Raw genomic sequence first — 15,498 nt, forward strand, 5'->3', positions numbered from 1 at the left:
TTTAGATCCTGTTTGGGATAATTGCTTTTGATTGAGAACCAGTTTACAGCAGAAGAAATGAAAGTGTAACTGTCCTGTGGCAAGCTCAAAGCTATGGATTGCTTACATCCAGTATAAGCCAATGTTAAGAGCCTTATTTTGGACCTAAAATAATAGGCTTTCTGCTAGATTGCTGTACAGGTGGCAAGAATTAAAAAGCTGTAAAACCAGATTTTATGTTAAAAATACTTTCAATTGTCACTGCTTGGATTTTGAGTCATTACTAGTGTAAAAGAGTCCTTAAATAACATCCAATCCACTCTCTTTCAAAACTGATCATATTTTATTTGAGAATATTTAGGCAAATTATTCAGGTTTTGTGCCTACTTGTTTTCATTTTCCCTATAATCGAACGTTCTTTAAAATTGACAGACCTGATGAACTTTCTTTGCATTTAACATGTAAAGCCAGCAAGCAGATTTCATTAAGAGGATCCTTCATCTGTGAAGCAGTATTTTTGTATCAGCTTCTGTTTCTGTTATTATTCAGTAAAACGAACAGTTTAAAATAAGCTTATTCCAACCAGTCTTTACTTTTATTTACCAGTTTGAGTAAATGTTAGGTTATGCTATGATTGTCCTTCAGAACAAGAGAGAGTAGTGTAAAACATTTGTAAGGATTAAAATGAACTTGCTGCACATCAGCACTTGCTGCTGTACACACTGAAAAGTCAGTAAAACCCTGAAGCTCATTCCTACTAAAAAGCTGGATTTATCATACACAAAAGCAAAGGGTTTTTTTGAGTCCCACACTTTATTTAAAATTTTCATGCTTGTGCAAACACTACTGGAGTTCCAAATTTCCTGCTAGGGAGTACAGCGTTGATATTCTGTGAATGAAATACTTTACATTATCTTAGGAAAAAAAAAAAAAGGAAGACCCAGTCAGCTCTGTTTCATTGGACTCCTACAATAACAGCTTAATCCCAGCTCCTTTAAAAGCTACATCCCGTATGAATGAGCTGGGGTTTAACTTGTCAGAATGAAAAATCAAACTGTAATTCAGGGAGCACCTTTGGCTCCTTTTCCCTCTTCACCTCACAACCCCCCTCCCCTGTTAATTTCTGTGTCACTCCATTAACACCCAAACTTTAAAATACTATGTAGAGTATTTCAAAACATAATTCCAAACCACTGAGCCACTAGAACTGCTTGTTATTTCCAGCTCTTTGTCAATAAAATATATTAAGAGCTAAAAATAGGTATTTTTTTCTTCTGTTTGGCGATGAAGCAGCAGTAGCACATTTCACATACAGGTGAGACTCTGAACTTCCTGCATCACCAGCCAGACTGCACAAATGCAGCCTGGAAAGAAAGCAAATACCCTTGCAAGGAGGAAAATATATTCTTTATAGACAACCTGCATCTTTATAGACAACCTGCTGGCCAATTACCAGAGTGGTAATTTTTCAGCTTTGAAAGATGACCCTGATTTTTCCCCTAGCTGGAGGATTAGTACTGCAGTGCAGAAAAAAGCAGATTTATAAAAGTGAGGGAACTGACCCCTTTAGTGACCCCTTTCACAAAATAATTGTGAAAATGTAGTAACATGAAAAAAGTTTAAGAGTTTTAAGTAATAATTGCAACTTCTGTACTGGGTTTCTTTTTCTGCAGTATACTTATAAATTTTCCTGAGTGTTCTACACGTGACAGTCACTTTTTATTTGTATTGTAGTACTACTGGGCTGGTGCCATGCTCTGCCACACCTACAACTTTTGGGGACCTGAGGGCAGCCAATGGCCAGGGACAGCAGCGTCGCCGCATTACATCTGTCCAGCCACCAACGGGTCTTCAGGAGTGGCTGAAAATGTTTCAGGTAACCAGTGCTTGGAGAAATAAGCAGATCTGAAGCAGATTACCCCCATGATTTAAGTAAAAGGCTGCTTCAAGTAGAGGCAGTCCTTACACATCCCAGAATTTCTCTGTCATTGATTTTGTGTACGGTTGCAAAAACAAGTGGGCATTAACTTGAAGGGATTGTGGTTCCCCATTTTAGCTGTTTACTGTAGTGATTCACAAAAACATACTTCTTTCTCTGGTTTCTTCATAAAATAACCCTTTCTGTTTAATGTTTTCACATTTTCTCCGAGTCTGTCCAACATGTACTGGCTGCCCCCATGACCTCAGGCTAACTTCAGACATTTTCACTTGCAGACTAGTAAGCCTTAGTGCACTGTTTGGTACAGTGCAAGGATAGCACTAAATTTGTCATAAGTCTGGTGTCTGCCAAGAATAGAAAGAAAAGTTCAGCAAAAATAAATTAAAAGGAAACTCAATGTGTATTTTTACTGATTTTTGTATACTGAACACAATGTCAGCCAGTACCCATGTATGCAATTGAACAGAGAGGGGAAAGAGGTTTCTGGATCTTTCCTACAGCCTTCAACATGGCTTAAACATAATCTGACAGGAGAAAAAGTGTGAAGGGCAGTGGTTTGTACCACTTGCACTGGTCAAAACTGAAAGCTATGTGGACACTGATCTGGTAGCACCTAAGCCAATTTTGTTGACGTTAATACAGGCACAGCTTAGGCCAGGACTTTGCTCCTGTCCTGTATGCTGTGCCATGGAGATCTCTATGCTGTATAGTTTTGCTCCATATTTTTAAGAAGCAGGGATGAGTCCCAGTCATTGATGTGAAAAATGAAAATATTATGTCTTCACATCTTGATTAATAAACTGTTACTTCTAAAAGCCTTTTCAAAAGGAATAAGTAACTAATACAGGCATTGTTTCAGCCACCATATATCAGGCAAAGATAGAAGAGCAGCATTGTAGATACAGGAGTGAGCATACAATTTTGCAGGCAGAAGTATGCTTTAGGCTTGATTCATGCTGCCACATAATACCATTGATCTCAATCACTGTCAGTTCTGAACATTAAAATAATAATGTAGAACTCCTTCCCTCTTTATTTTTACATATTTATAATCTGCTTACAACAGTGGAAGTTTGGAATTAAGATACTCTTGTACACATCATTCAGTTTCTTAAAAATATTCAAGCTAAATTGTTATGGTGTATCTTTTTTGAGACTGTTCATAGAATTGTGTCTTTTTAACCCCCACGAATCTAACTGGAAATGGTACCTTTTATACATGATCACCTAATACTACATTTATTTTAAAATGTAATATTAAAGCCTTTGTACTAACAAAAGCTATATTGTTATGTTCAATGTGTATTTTCTCACATAAGTCTTCTAGACATCAGTAGGTACATATTTTTAAAAGGATATTATGGAAGGTTGAAATAGCTGAGAGTGGTGCAGAGGTGCTTTACAGTACAAGCAATGCTCTTGGCTATTTGGTCAGGGTAAGAGAAGGTTTGAAGCCCAAGGAATTTTGCGTATAGTTAAGGTATTATTAGTTTAGGGTCCCAAATTTGGGGTTAGTAATGTAGAAACCATGCTTTAGTAAATGTAGGTAGATGATTTTGGTTTTCCAAAATACTAAGTTGAAGCACTAAGGTCCTCAGTGCTGCTCTGTACTTGTGAGAGAGCGAGTGAGAGGTCTCCCTCCTGATGGGAGATCCCAGAGGATCTCTCCCTGAGCTCTTCTGTCACTGTGGGTTTCATTGCCTTCACAAAAGAGAGGGTCCCTTATTTTACAACCAGAAGCTGTCAGTCACATTGCTGCATCTCAGTTGCATCTCCATGGCTGATTCCAAGCTATATCGCTTTCTGTGTTGTTATTTTTCATGTGCATTTTTATGAAAGGGGCAAGTCTGAAACAGTCAAATGACAAGACCCATTCTTAAAGCTAGGGGAGCTAGCACTGCCCAAAGAGCAGAATTAAATGGCACATGTAGCATCATTTTTGCAATACCAAATTTTTCCTGTACAGAAGGAGAAATGGAGAGGGCTTTACTGCATGTACTCCATTCCTGCTAAGCCTGCTTACTAGCACTGTCTTGTTTTATATGAAAATATATCCCCAATTCCTTTTAAAGCTAAAGTTCCAGGGGCACATTAGCTGCACATACATACTGTTTTAAGCTAGCACTTTCCTTTCTCATAGAAATTGGCAGCAATAAGTAATGCAGTTATTTTGAGGTCTCTCACCTGTAGATTGGTCTTCACTCCTTCTCCTATGTTATCTTTTCGAATTGGAAAGCCAGACCACTCTTCAAATACATAAGAATACCCAGGATGGCCTTTAAAGGTTTTTTTTTTAAGTTTATTTTGTATGTACTATTACTGCTGTTGTGTTCTACAGTTGATCTAAGCCTTTTGTTTTGAAAGTGACAAATTAATGCAGAAAGAAGAAAGAGTTGGAAGGGTACTTGCACTTTCCCTTTACAAATGAAGAGATATATTGATTTCAGCAAGATGTTTGTCTGGAAAGAATAGAAAAGCATTTTTTTTAGGTTCAAACCATTTAATTTCTTAAAGGCCTATTTATTTTTTCTGTTTTGCAGTGGCTCTTGGCTTCAGGTCTTTTTAATATCCACTATCAGATTTTTAAAACTCAGCATCCAACTGTACCTTCACAAGTTGTTTTTTTTTTTCTTTTAAAAACAACTTCATTTTGAACCAAGGTATTTTTTTTAAGTTGCCAAATTGTTTGCCACTAGTAAAAAAAATTGGCTGAATGCTAAGTTCAGTCAGAGATGGTACTGCTTTAAAAATTACTTTCTGTAAAAATTTTCTGTCTTCATTCTGCCTACTTTGCAGAGTTTCATTTAAGCGTTGAGTTTCATTTAAGTGATTAAAAAATTGCATTTTCTTGGAATGTTAAAGTTGGAAAGTTGTTCCATACACAGTAAATATAGGCAATCCCTTTGAGTAACTAGTGAAAGCTATTATTTAACCTAAAATTGGAAGCATTTCTTTCTAAGCGGTTTAGATAAGTGTCCAAAATGCTATAGCCATTTCTGGCTGGTCAGAGTGTTCTTCCTTGCTTTTACATAAATAGTTGGCTTGACTACCTTGATTCAAATTACTTCCCATTCTTCATTTCTTGTTCTTGCAAAGAGACTCATGAATGGATAAATACAAAACTGAGCAGTCCACCTTTTAGGTGAAGCAATCCACCTTTTAGTTTTCAGCTGACCTGAAGCAGATCTCCTGATGTTCCCTGCTGATTTCCCATTGGTTTGAGTGTCAGGGCAGTTTTGGTACATAGAAATAAGACTCCTCTCAGAAGAAACTTTACGTGGTCCAACCCATAATGGAGACATAAGGGTCTGACCCATACGATGCTCCTCTAAGGTTCACATCACATGTGGTGCACATGTTCAGCCCAGGGGACCAGGTTACCTTGTAATAATGGGTTAATATGGAGCTTCAGCACCAACTGCTCCCAAACCCCCCCTGTTATGACAAACTACTTGCTGATGTAAGTTGTTCTTTCAGTGGATTTTGCTTTGTGCTATTTTTATCCAGACCAAGATACTTTTGGGGTGGAGGATGGCAGGGTTCTCAGTAACTGATCCAAGGGTTGGGCAGAAGGAAGATCCAGAAGAGCCCTCTCTGCAGGTCCCTCTACAGACAGACCTTCATTAGCAGAACCCAGTAACATAGAACAGCAGCCTGGAATTAATCCATATAAAATACATGTCCTAAATATACCTACAGTAGACAAAGGATCTAATGGCTGCAGACTAATTGGACAAATTGTAGCGAGCAGAGGAAAGCTGTGAGACAAAAAAAAGTGTAGATTGTGGTAGAGGTACAGAAACAGAAGATAGTAAAAGGAGAGGTGGCAGGTCAGACAGGAGGTGGAGACTGTAGAAGCAGCAAAGCCGTTGTTTATATTGATTATAACGCTGTATTGCATACCTGAAAAAGAAAGACATGTAACATGAACTGCCACGGTTGCAGCAGCTGCATCTCTGCATGAGGAAATAGTGTGAACCAGGCAGAAGGCCTGGGCTGACACACCAACACTGCCCTGGGGAAATGGGAGGGAAGAGGCAGGATACTTGTTCAGGTATCTCAGATCATTCATAGAACTCTATGAGCAGTCCCTGCTGGCTTTCCAAGGGGCATGTGAGTGCCTGGAGTTACCTTTCCCAGGGGAACCCCTGCTCATAATAAAAGATTTATTTTAATTTTACATTAAAATTCAACTTGGAGACAAGGAAAGACATTTAAGTACATTTTAAAGATAAAGTGTATTCTTCACAAGGATCTTCAAAGTGAAAGGAAATCACCTGATAGAAATCCAAAGTACCTGGTCACTACAGCATGTGTCTCTCCGGTCATATACAATGTTAGAAACTGCAAACTGTTTGGCACACATTTACTTATTTTTTTCTCTTCTGCAACATTTGTTCACTATTGTATCAAATGCACTGACTTATTTTGTACCTTCTCTGCTCAGTGAGCTACATGCAAATTTTTGCAAAGAGGCTGAGCTTTGAGGCCCAGAAACAGTACTGTATTCCTCTTGCCTTCATTAACACAGTTGTGTTCATCTGGCAAGGCTTCATCCCAATTCTCCATGCCAAATGTTTTCCTCAGAGACCCCTTACCAACTGTAGCTGGAGGTTTGTTTGCTTAAGTCAAAGGGGACAACGTCCTAGAGAAAACATTTCATATAAGCTGCTTGCTTAAAGAAAGCCTCAGGAAGGTGCCCACAGCGATCCTCTAATGATGAATGGACAGATGAAAGAGGGTGCTGCTTTTATTCATTACCATCTCTTTTCCATTCCTGAATCTTTTCCCTTTTCTGTTCAGATTTGTATTACATTTTAAAACCAGAAACGTCTTAAGTGTAAGATAGTTCCAGATTAAGATAATGTACAGTGAAATTATTAATCAATAACATGTTCATAGCTGCTCGAAATGTTTGGCACAGGAAAAAACAATGCTCTTCAGGTTGAGTTGTTCTAAGTTAATAAATGTAGCTGCTTATAAATTAAGGGTAGACTGACCTTGGAAATTTATAAGGCAGTAGCACAGGTATTACGATGCCTTTTTTTAATTCTTAACACGGCTGACAGATGAGATAAAAGATTGCAAACGTTTGTACGTAACACCAGCTCAGCTCTGGGTTATTGAAACAAACAGTTGGAAAGTTGGCGAGGAAAATGGTTCTTCAGTGCCTGATTTATGGAGAACTGTTCTGTGATGCAAATGTTTCTATTTAAAAAGTTTAGAAGGAAAGCTGTTCATAGGTGCACTGCTACAACTTATGCTGAGACTGTCTTGTTTCTCTTTAATATTTTGAGGTACTGGGTGTGAGACAGAGAAACCCTCATCTTGTGTGGGGACCATAAATACACACATGGATGGGGAATATTTTCTGGCCAGCTTAGACCATCTTACCTACTGCCAACACCATGTGCAAAGGCTCAGGTCATAGGAACTTCCTTTTCCTTCCCCTCATCTGCTAGGGTAGCCTGGCCAGTATCTGCCACGTGTTTGCATTAGAGCAGGAGCAAGGAACCAGGGTCAACAAGGTGCTACATGGCACCTGCTCTGTCACTCCATAGTTAAGGCAGCTCAAAAAAAGCTGCTTGTGCTGCCCCGATGGAATGGGGGCACCTGAAAATCAGGTGGGTCACCATATGGGTAAAATTACACTTTTAAAGTATTTTGAAATCTTAACTAGGGAGAAATGATGCAACACGATGACCTTCCTACATGTATTTACCTGCTTTGCATTCACCTCCAGTTCCACTTTTCCCTCCACTTGCCTCATTGTTCTGCAGAACTTCACAGTATACAAACATTGTAATATTGTGGAAAACAGATATAATTGTCAGAATCAAAGCCAAAGAATAGAAATTTAGAGCATGAGTAATAAAAGTTCTGAGATGCATTGCAGAATAATACAGAATTCTTAATTGTAAGGTATCTTTCTTCTTTTTTAATGTCAGTTAGCCTCTTACCATAACTGAACTATCATTTGTATGTGCTAATTTACTTGTAAATGTCACTCTAGAAGACATTCAAGAATATGAATGTGAATCTGCTCTCAAAAACTGTGATGTCTTATTTTCTCTCCTCTCTAAGGCTGTGTTCATGCTCTAATTCTGTGGCTAAATGAGTTAGTGGTGGCTGTTGTTTTATCCTGTAGAAATTATTTTTTTCTTTAAATTGGTTTCACGTCACAAATCAAAACTCTTTGATGAACACAGATGAGTTCAAGACGTGCTTTTCAGATGTGGAGTATATTTGGTTGTTATTCTTTTCTTACAAATGATGCAACTAATCTGCTGTGCTCTCAGATGAGTGCCTTATTAAAATCTTCAAATTTTATGGTGCCCATTAGTAAAAATGTGAAGGAAGAAAATTACCAATCAAAATTCCCTGTTTATTCAAGTGTAAATTGATACTTACAAAATATACTTTGGTTTATAGCCAGGATTCTGAAATTACAGCATTGTCACTTGGGGACATACCGTGGTAATAAGAAGGCAATAAGCTCATGTACTTTTGGTGGAAGTTTCCCTTTTTTCCTTTTCTCTTGTTTCATTTCAAGTTTTAGGTCTATCGGCTTGAATGTAAAGGTTAAAAGTTATCATCCCACTTGGATGCACAGTGGAGAAAGTCAGAGAGGGAGCGTGTTCTGTTGCAACCCCTTCATTGTCAGTAATATCTGTGTAGACTTAATCAACTTCAAAAGAAGCTTAATTATTTTAATTATTATTATTAAATATTATTATCCATTTTATTGCAAATCTGTATGTGTGTGTATAACAAATACTTCCTTAGCTTATGAATCAGTGTAGCAATTTTCAATATATTATGTTGATTAATTTTTCTTTCTTGTGTAATTAACACGACCATTTATCTTGCTGGCTTTTTATGTGTTCTTTGTGTATTTGTATATAGGTGGACAAGGAAACAGTTTTTGGCAAAGCCACAGGACTTACTAATAGAAACAAACCTGGTATATTAAACTGAGCTTACTGTTTCTTTTTTTGTTTTGTTTTGTTTTATGCAGAGCTGGAGTGGACCAGAGAAATTACTTGCTTTAGATGAACTGATTGATAGTTGTGAACCAACACAAGTAAAACACATGATGCAAGTGATAGAGCCCCAGTTTCAAAGAGACTTCATTTCCTTGCTCCCAAAAGAGGTGAGAAATATAGGTTAATACTGGACTGTGCAGTGCATCAGCTGCCACCTTTTAAAACCTTCCGTGGTGATTTTGGAATTTATTTTGCCAACGTTGTGATGCAGACTGATGTTTGTTAATGAGGTCCCCAGTTTGGTGCACTGCCATAACATAGCATCTGTAATTTCAGATTAACCTACCTTTATATCATAGGCGTTTAGATACCTGGAAATATGGTTTACTTCTTTAAAAAAAAATCTCTGTAGTGTTAAAAATATCTCTGTATATTAAGTGCTGGTTGGGTTGGTTTGGGTTTTTTTTTTTAGAACTAATTCTGTTAGGGCATGCACACAAATATTCCCTCTGGATGCAAGACATTTCTGTACATTATTCTGTAAGCATAAGCATTATTATTATTTAATGCTTTAAGTGGTGAGATTTTTGTGAATATCTTATTTGGATTTCATTTAAACAAACGGAGCCCTAAAATCTGTACCAAAACCCCAAAAGTGAACCCATGAAGGCACTTCTCACTAAGGATAAAGCCAAACCCTAATTAACTAGATACCTTGCAGTAAAACCTTTACTGTAAATCAGATCATGTTGTGTCAGGTTAAAGAGAAACTTAAGATTTCCATTTCAGGTTATACAGCTAAATCCTGCTCACAGAACAGTAATTCTTGGCATATTCATATCTAGAACATGAAGGTGGAAATAAAATCTTATAAACTAGTTTGCTATGTTAAACAAGTATATTTTAGGTCACTTAGAAATGGTACTTCTAACCTTGATCAATTTCAGGAACTTGGAAATGGTTTTGTTGTTGGAAATGGGGAGGGAGTCTATTTTCTTTTGTACCACATGTTGTGTTTTCCATATGAAAATTTTCATGAGGGCTGAAGTATTCCTATATCTTCAGTTACTCACACTACAAAGCAAGTTCTTAAAAGACATTCTGGTGCTAGTGTTTGGTTGCTGTGTTTCACATGGTCTTATTTCCTGAAGACTGTTCTGTATCTCTGTTTCTTGACTTTTTTTTCTGGTATATATCCTGTTTTTGAATACTTCGATGCAGGGTTCCCTTCTCTTTTATGTGATGTTGTTTCTTTATGAGTCAGAAGTGCCAGGGCCTTATTTGGCTGGTTAGTATATATAAGGATTGGAAGCAATTTATGCAGTGAGTGCTAACTTGGTACACCTAATATGAAATAGTATTTACAGAAGCATTTCCTGTGGCAGCACCTTCATTAATGGAGAGTACACTGGGGGAGGAGGAGAGTTCAGTAAGACATACACTTGGTTGCCATATTTCTAGAGAAGCTGCCCCAAAGCAGGCTTAGTCAGGTGTGTAGGAAGGCAGCAAGACTTCAAAGTTTGAGAAGACAGAGGATACTTTGCCACTTCTGTATCTATTAAATCTGGAAATCTAATACTGAATTGATAACAGTCATTCACAGCTCAGTTGTCTTTGAATGAATCGGTGGCAAAACCAAATCAAGTACAACCAGTTACATCATTAGTTATGCTGTAACTAATGATCATGTTATAATTTCAGTTTTAGCTTTTTCTTCACAAAAAAAGGTATCTCATTTATGTTTCTTGGCTTCATTGTAAGCTACTTGTGTTTCATGTGTTTAATTGATTTTTAGTGTTTATTCCTACCTCTTGAAACCAAGAAGCTTAGCTTCATGAAAGGCTGACTTCACCAACAAAGCTGGCTTAAATAATTTTAGCTTCTTAAGCCACAATTAGTCACCAAAATTAATCAAATTAAACAAAAATACCCAGTGATGGTGTCCCCAGCTCCTTAGCCTGGCTGCAGCTGTGTGGGGAAGGAGTTGTTGAGTCAGGGACTCTGTCAGTAGCAGCTCCTCCACATTAACATCCAAGGTTGTCTCCAGTGCTGGTGGATGCCATGCAGGGATTTTACTGCCTAACCAGAACAAGGAGATCATTTGGACTGGGGCAGGGGGCCTTCTCTTCAAAAATGTTTTCAGCAAGGCAGAGATAGTAACTTAATAGCTGAATAATCAAGAAAATGTTTGCTTTCCTCTCGAGGAAACATGCAGACAGACAATTAATCTGAAATGAATACTCCTGTTTTCTTGCTGAGGCTTTAAAAATAATGATTGAAATTACCTGTTTGTGAAAACCAGGTCTAGAAACCAACAGATTGGGAGTTTTGCTAAAATCAGCTACAGAAATTTTGTTGGTACCATGTGTGTGAGTGAAGAAGGAGGCAAGAGATTGCTTATTATTGGGTATTATTAACACTACACCAGAGAGCTGTCACACTTGAGTCAGAGGTCAGCTCTTTGCTACCTGATCTTTCCTTATAACTAGATCTGTGAGCTGAGACAAAGGGACATAACCTGTGATGCATGGCTAATCTTAAAGTCAACTGTGGGCTGTGTTGACCCTTGGTGACTATTTAGATAAACACAGTCTAAAATAAATGTCACCTGTATGTAACCTCTTTTAGAATCAGTTGGCTCTTTTTAATTAACACCATCTTAGGAAGTGTCCATCTCTGTATAGATGGAACAAGTGATATTTAAACAAACTCTGCTGTCAATTAAGAGCATCCAGCAAAAATGGAAAGGATCTCTCATGTTAGAGCCTTGTTGCATTCAGGACTTTCTGATGTGTGTTAGGAAGCAGCACTGAAATAATTTCATAAAACAGGAATCAAGACAGAAACTCTGAAAGGACAGGTACAATTGTTGCTTGTGTAATAGGGAGCCTTACACCAGATCCTAAATGCTGACGCCCTGAGTAGGGACAGGAAGGTTGTTCAGTTTTATGGTCTGGGGTGTATAACTTAAGACACAGATCCCACAAATGCAAAGGTCTATGTGCTCAGCGTGAGCTGCAGGTGGTCACTTGCAAGCCAGGTGTGTGTGCAGTCAAGATGCAAACAGTTCTGGAGTACTGAAAGTTTTATTTCCTGGCTGGTCTGGATTACTGAAAGTAAATGTTTCCCACATAATAAGGTCAAAAATCTGCTGAGGTCAACAGCCTACGGTTATGACTTCCTTACTGAGTTTCAGCCTGTGCTGCTTTGAAGGGCAGATTCTATTTATATACATCATAACTCCAGCTAACAATTAAATAAAAAATCCTTAGCACAAAAAGATGCATCAAGGAGAAGTGGATGATCTGAATTCCCTGACAACTTTTGCATCTTACTAATTACTGACAAAGACCTCACTGTTTCAGCATATAATTAGTTGTCTGCATCTCTTTTTTTCAATGTTGTCCTACCTGCAGAGTTTGTAGCCTAGGAAGAGACTTTCCTGCCTCTTACACTTCAGTTTTCCATGACTGGGGAACTACATTATTGCTGTCAAGTGGAAAAGATGCATGTGCTCATCATAACCCTTAAGGATAGCTGTCCCTGTATTTTGGACTGTGTTTTAGATGCCTGGGTCCCTGTTTAAGACTTCAATACACCTGGAGATATTTGTGAAGATTCTGGGGGTTTTATTGTGGTTGTTATATATATGGCTTAGATCAGTCAACTGGAGTCTGAAGTCTCCCAAAAGCCACATGGAACTGTCACATGAAGAAGTTCATCTCCTCCTTATCTTCTGGTGCTTGCTGAGGTTTTCCATATGGTTCTGGTAACATACCGTGTACACTATGAGAGTTACACATTTCAGTCCTTCTGCATCTCAGTCCTTAAAACTCCCTGTAAACACACTTAGGAGTGTGTCTGCATTCTAATCAGAAAATGAGCAATACATGTGGTGCATTCCCCACAGCTGCACTGTGCTTTTGAACTCACCTGCACACAGCATTTACTTTTTTGGATTCAGGCTTACTGAGTGACTTTATTCACCACAACATACTTTCCCATTTGCTCACATGGTGAGTAAATTAAACTCTTAAAATTAAACTCTTCTAATTAAACTCTTAAAATAACTTTAGGTATACTTGTTACCTAAAATAGCATAAGCATAAGTAGTCTGTTAATGGTTCAAAGTAATATGGATTATGTTTTTTAAAAGGTAGCAGTGGTATCAGCTGACATCTACTCCCTCAGAAATGAAGGAATCATTTCTGATGTGATGTGTATGGAGTTAATTACTGAAGATGATTGTTATATTTTCATGTGCTTGCTGGAATAAGCTGTAGTTCTCCTAAGTTTCTGAGATTGCTTAATAATTTATCGTTTCAATTTTCTGTATTTCAGCCCCTGATGTGTGATAATACTTGGTGAAACTTCACTTTTCCTTTCAAAAGCAATGCAGAAAATACACTTTCCTTTTTCTTTCTTACAGCTGGCACTGTACGTGCTGTCATTCCTGGAACCCAGGGACCTTCTGCAGGCAGCCCAGACATGCCGGTACTGGAGAATTCTGGCTGAAGATAATCTTCTCTGGAGAGAGAAATGCAAAGAGGAAGGTAAGTCTAAGCAGAAAGATGGATGTAATGGTCAAAGTGTTGCTGTCATAAAAAGTGCCATAATACATAATTTACATAATAAGCTTAAAGTTTTATGAAGGCAGTTCGAGTGACTTTAAATTTTCTACTTTGAGCTATGTGGTACATATCTGTTGAAAGTTAGAAGCAGAAATAATCCATGGAGTACTAGAAACTAAACGAGAGTTAAGTCTGAAACATCCTATTTATAAAGCATACCAGGTGTATGTTTCTAAAATACAATTATTTTTGCTTTTTAAGGATAATTTTTATTCAAAATACAACCGAAGCAAGTAAGAGCTGAGTTGTAAAAATTATTGGAGTACTGTCTTGCAGTTTGTAAATATCATGGAAGAAAAGCTGTTTGTTGTTGGGTAAAAGTGTGCTGTAATTTCACATAATTTTCAGGAACATTAACACAGAAATGTCACAGGGCAGAGGGAGGAGGTGCAAACTTAATTGCTGAGAGAGGGACACCCAGTCCAAAAGCACCAGGGATGTTGCCTGCTCGTACCAACTGAAGAAGATATGGTTGTTCAGCAGGAATAGGAACGGGGAAAAAAGGCTCCCAGGAAAGCAGCCAGATATTTGAGCAGATGAGGAATGCAAGTTATTTTTAAGGGGAGTTGTATGGATGTCTGTTTTAGGAGGCAAAGCAGATGCATGTGATCTCGAAGCAGCATCTCTTTTAGACACAGGCAAAGCAAGGGACCTGCCCGGGCTGCCTCCAAACAGGGAGACAAGAACTTGGGAGAGGTCAGTGCAAAGGCTTTAAAAAAAAATGTGTCAGTGTGAATGTAGCGAGCTTGTAGCAAAGGCATCTAAATTAGTTGTCTTTTGCAGTGAAAACTGGGTGCCTAACTGCTTAAATCTTCCCTAAAAATTCTCCCCTTACAAATTTCAGTGAAAATGCGTTAAGAAAACAGAGTGAAAAAAACAAAAAGGAGAAGGTTGAGAGGGGAATGACCCTGTATTTTTGATCTTAACAGTTACAATAATAAATAAATAATACAATAAATACGGCCAGGCATGTGAGTACAGGCAGGTAAAACTATTGTGGACTGCTGAGGCTGCTCAGTAATATGAAGGAGCAGTTAACTCAAGATTTGCACATAAAGACACAGATAAAGAGAAGGGGCTAAAAGCAAGAGTGAGACCCACACACTAAGAGACAAGACCCATGCTAGTAATGAGATGCAATGGAGAGAGGAGCAGCATAGGAAAGAGAGAGAGGTGGGAGAATTGTGAAATGGAAAAAAAATATCTACCTGTACTATGAAGGCTAAAACCACCACTACTTCAGTGTCAGTTTAGGCATGGCATAGCTGTACTTAAATTCCAGCCAGCAGAGGACAATGTCAAATGCACACAGCCTTTCAAATTCAGGAAAAAAATAAAAAACAATAAAAAAATCGGGAGGCACAGTGAGTTTAAAGATAATGAAGATGGGTGACCAGAGGGGAGAACTCCAGACAGAAAGGTTTGCTTTTTTGAAGGGTTCCAAAGTGACCATATGAGTGGTTATGGAGCTTTTTGAATGGTACTCATCTGAAAAAAAGGCAGTGTTGTGCTGCATTGCCTCAGAGAGGGACGTTCAGAACATGCTTGTATGTTGCCAGCAAGAGCACTTTCAGGCACAGGAACAGGAATGATTATGACATGGAAGGATGTAGCATGAAGAGCTGAGGAGCAGAGTGGAGTCACTGACACGCAATGCAAACATTCTCATGCAGGAGATTGTTGGGTCAGTGCAGTGTTCAACATCAGAGGTCACTGTAAAGGTTTGGGAGGGAGAAATTTTTTAGTTTGGGGTGTATTCATCTCTCCCTCTGCCCCCTCTGCTTAAAATTAATTTTAGGGATTGATGAACCATTACATATCAAGAGGAGGAAAGTAATAAAGCCAGGCTTTATACACAGTCCATGGAAGAGTGCCTACATCAGACAGCACAGGATTGATACCAACTGGCGGAGAGGAGAGCTTAAATCGCCCAAGGTAAGTTTCTGAGCTGTGTGCATGGTGC

General features: G+C 38.3%; 1 protein-coding gene across 3 annotated transcripts in view; it reads left to right on the forward strand.

Annotated features, from left to right (window-relative positions):
- Positions 1–15,498, forward strand: part of FBXW7 (F-box and WD repeat domain containing 7) — a 178,529-nt gene that overhangs the window by 149,368 nt on the left and 13,663 nt on the right. For all 3 annotated transcript variants that reach the window (XM_030450271.1, XM_008493783.2, XM_030450272.1), the window contains 4 exons: positions 1,714–1,855; positions 8,937–9,071; positions 13,334–13,457; positions 15,334–15,470. In XM_030450271.1, coding sequence (XP_030306131.1) covers positions 1,714–1,855; positions 8,937–9,071; positions 13,334–13,457; positions 15,334–15,470 — 538 coding nt within the window. The remainder of the gene's footprint in view (positions 1–1,713; positions 1,856–8,936; positions 9,072–13,333; positions 13,458–15,333; positions 15,471–15,498) is intronic.

Source organism: Calypte anna, chromosome 4A (assembly GCF_003957555.1).
Source record: "Calypte anna isolate BGI_N300 chromosome 4A, bCalAnn1_v1.p, whole genome shotgun sequence".
NCBI lineage: Eukaryota > Metazoa > Chordata > Aves > Apodiformes > Trochilidae > Calypte > Calypte anna.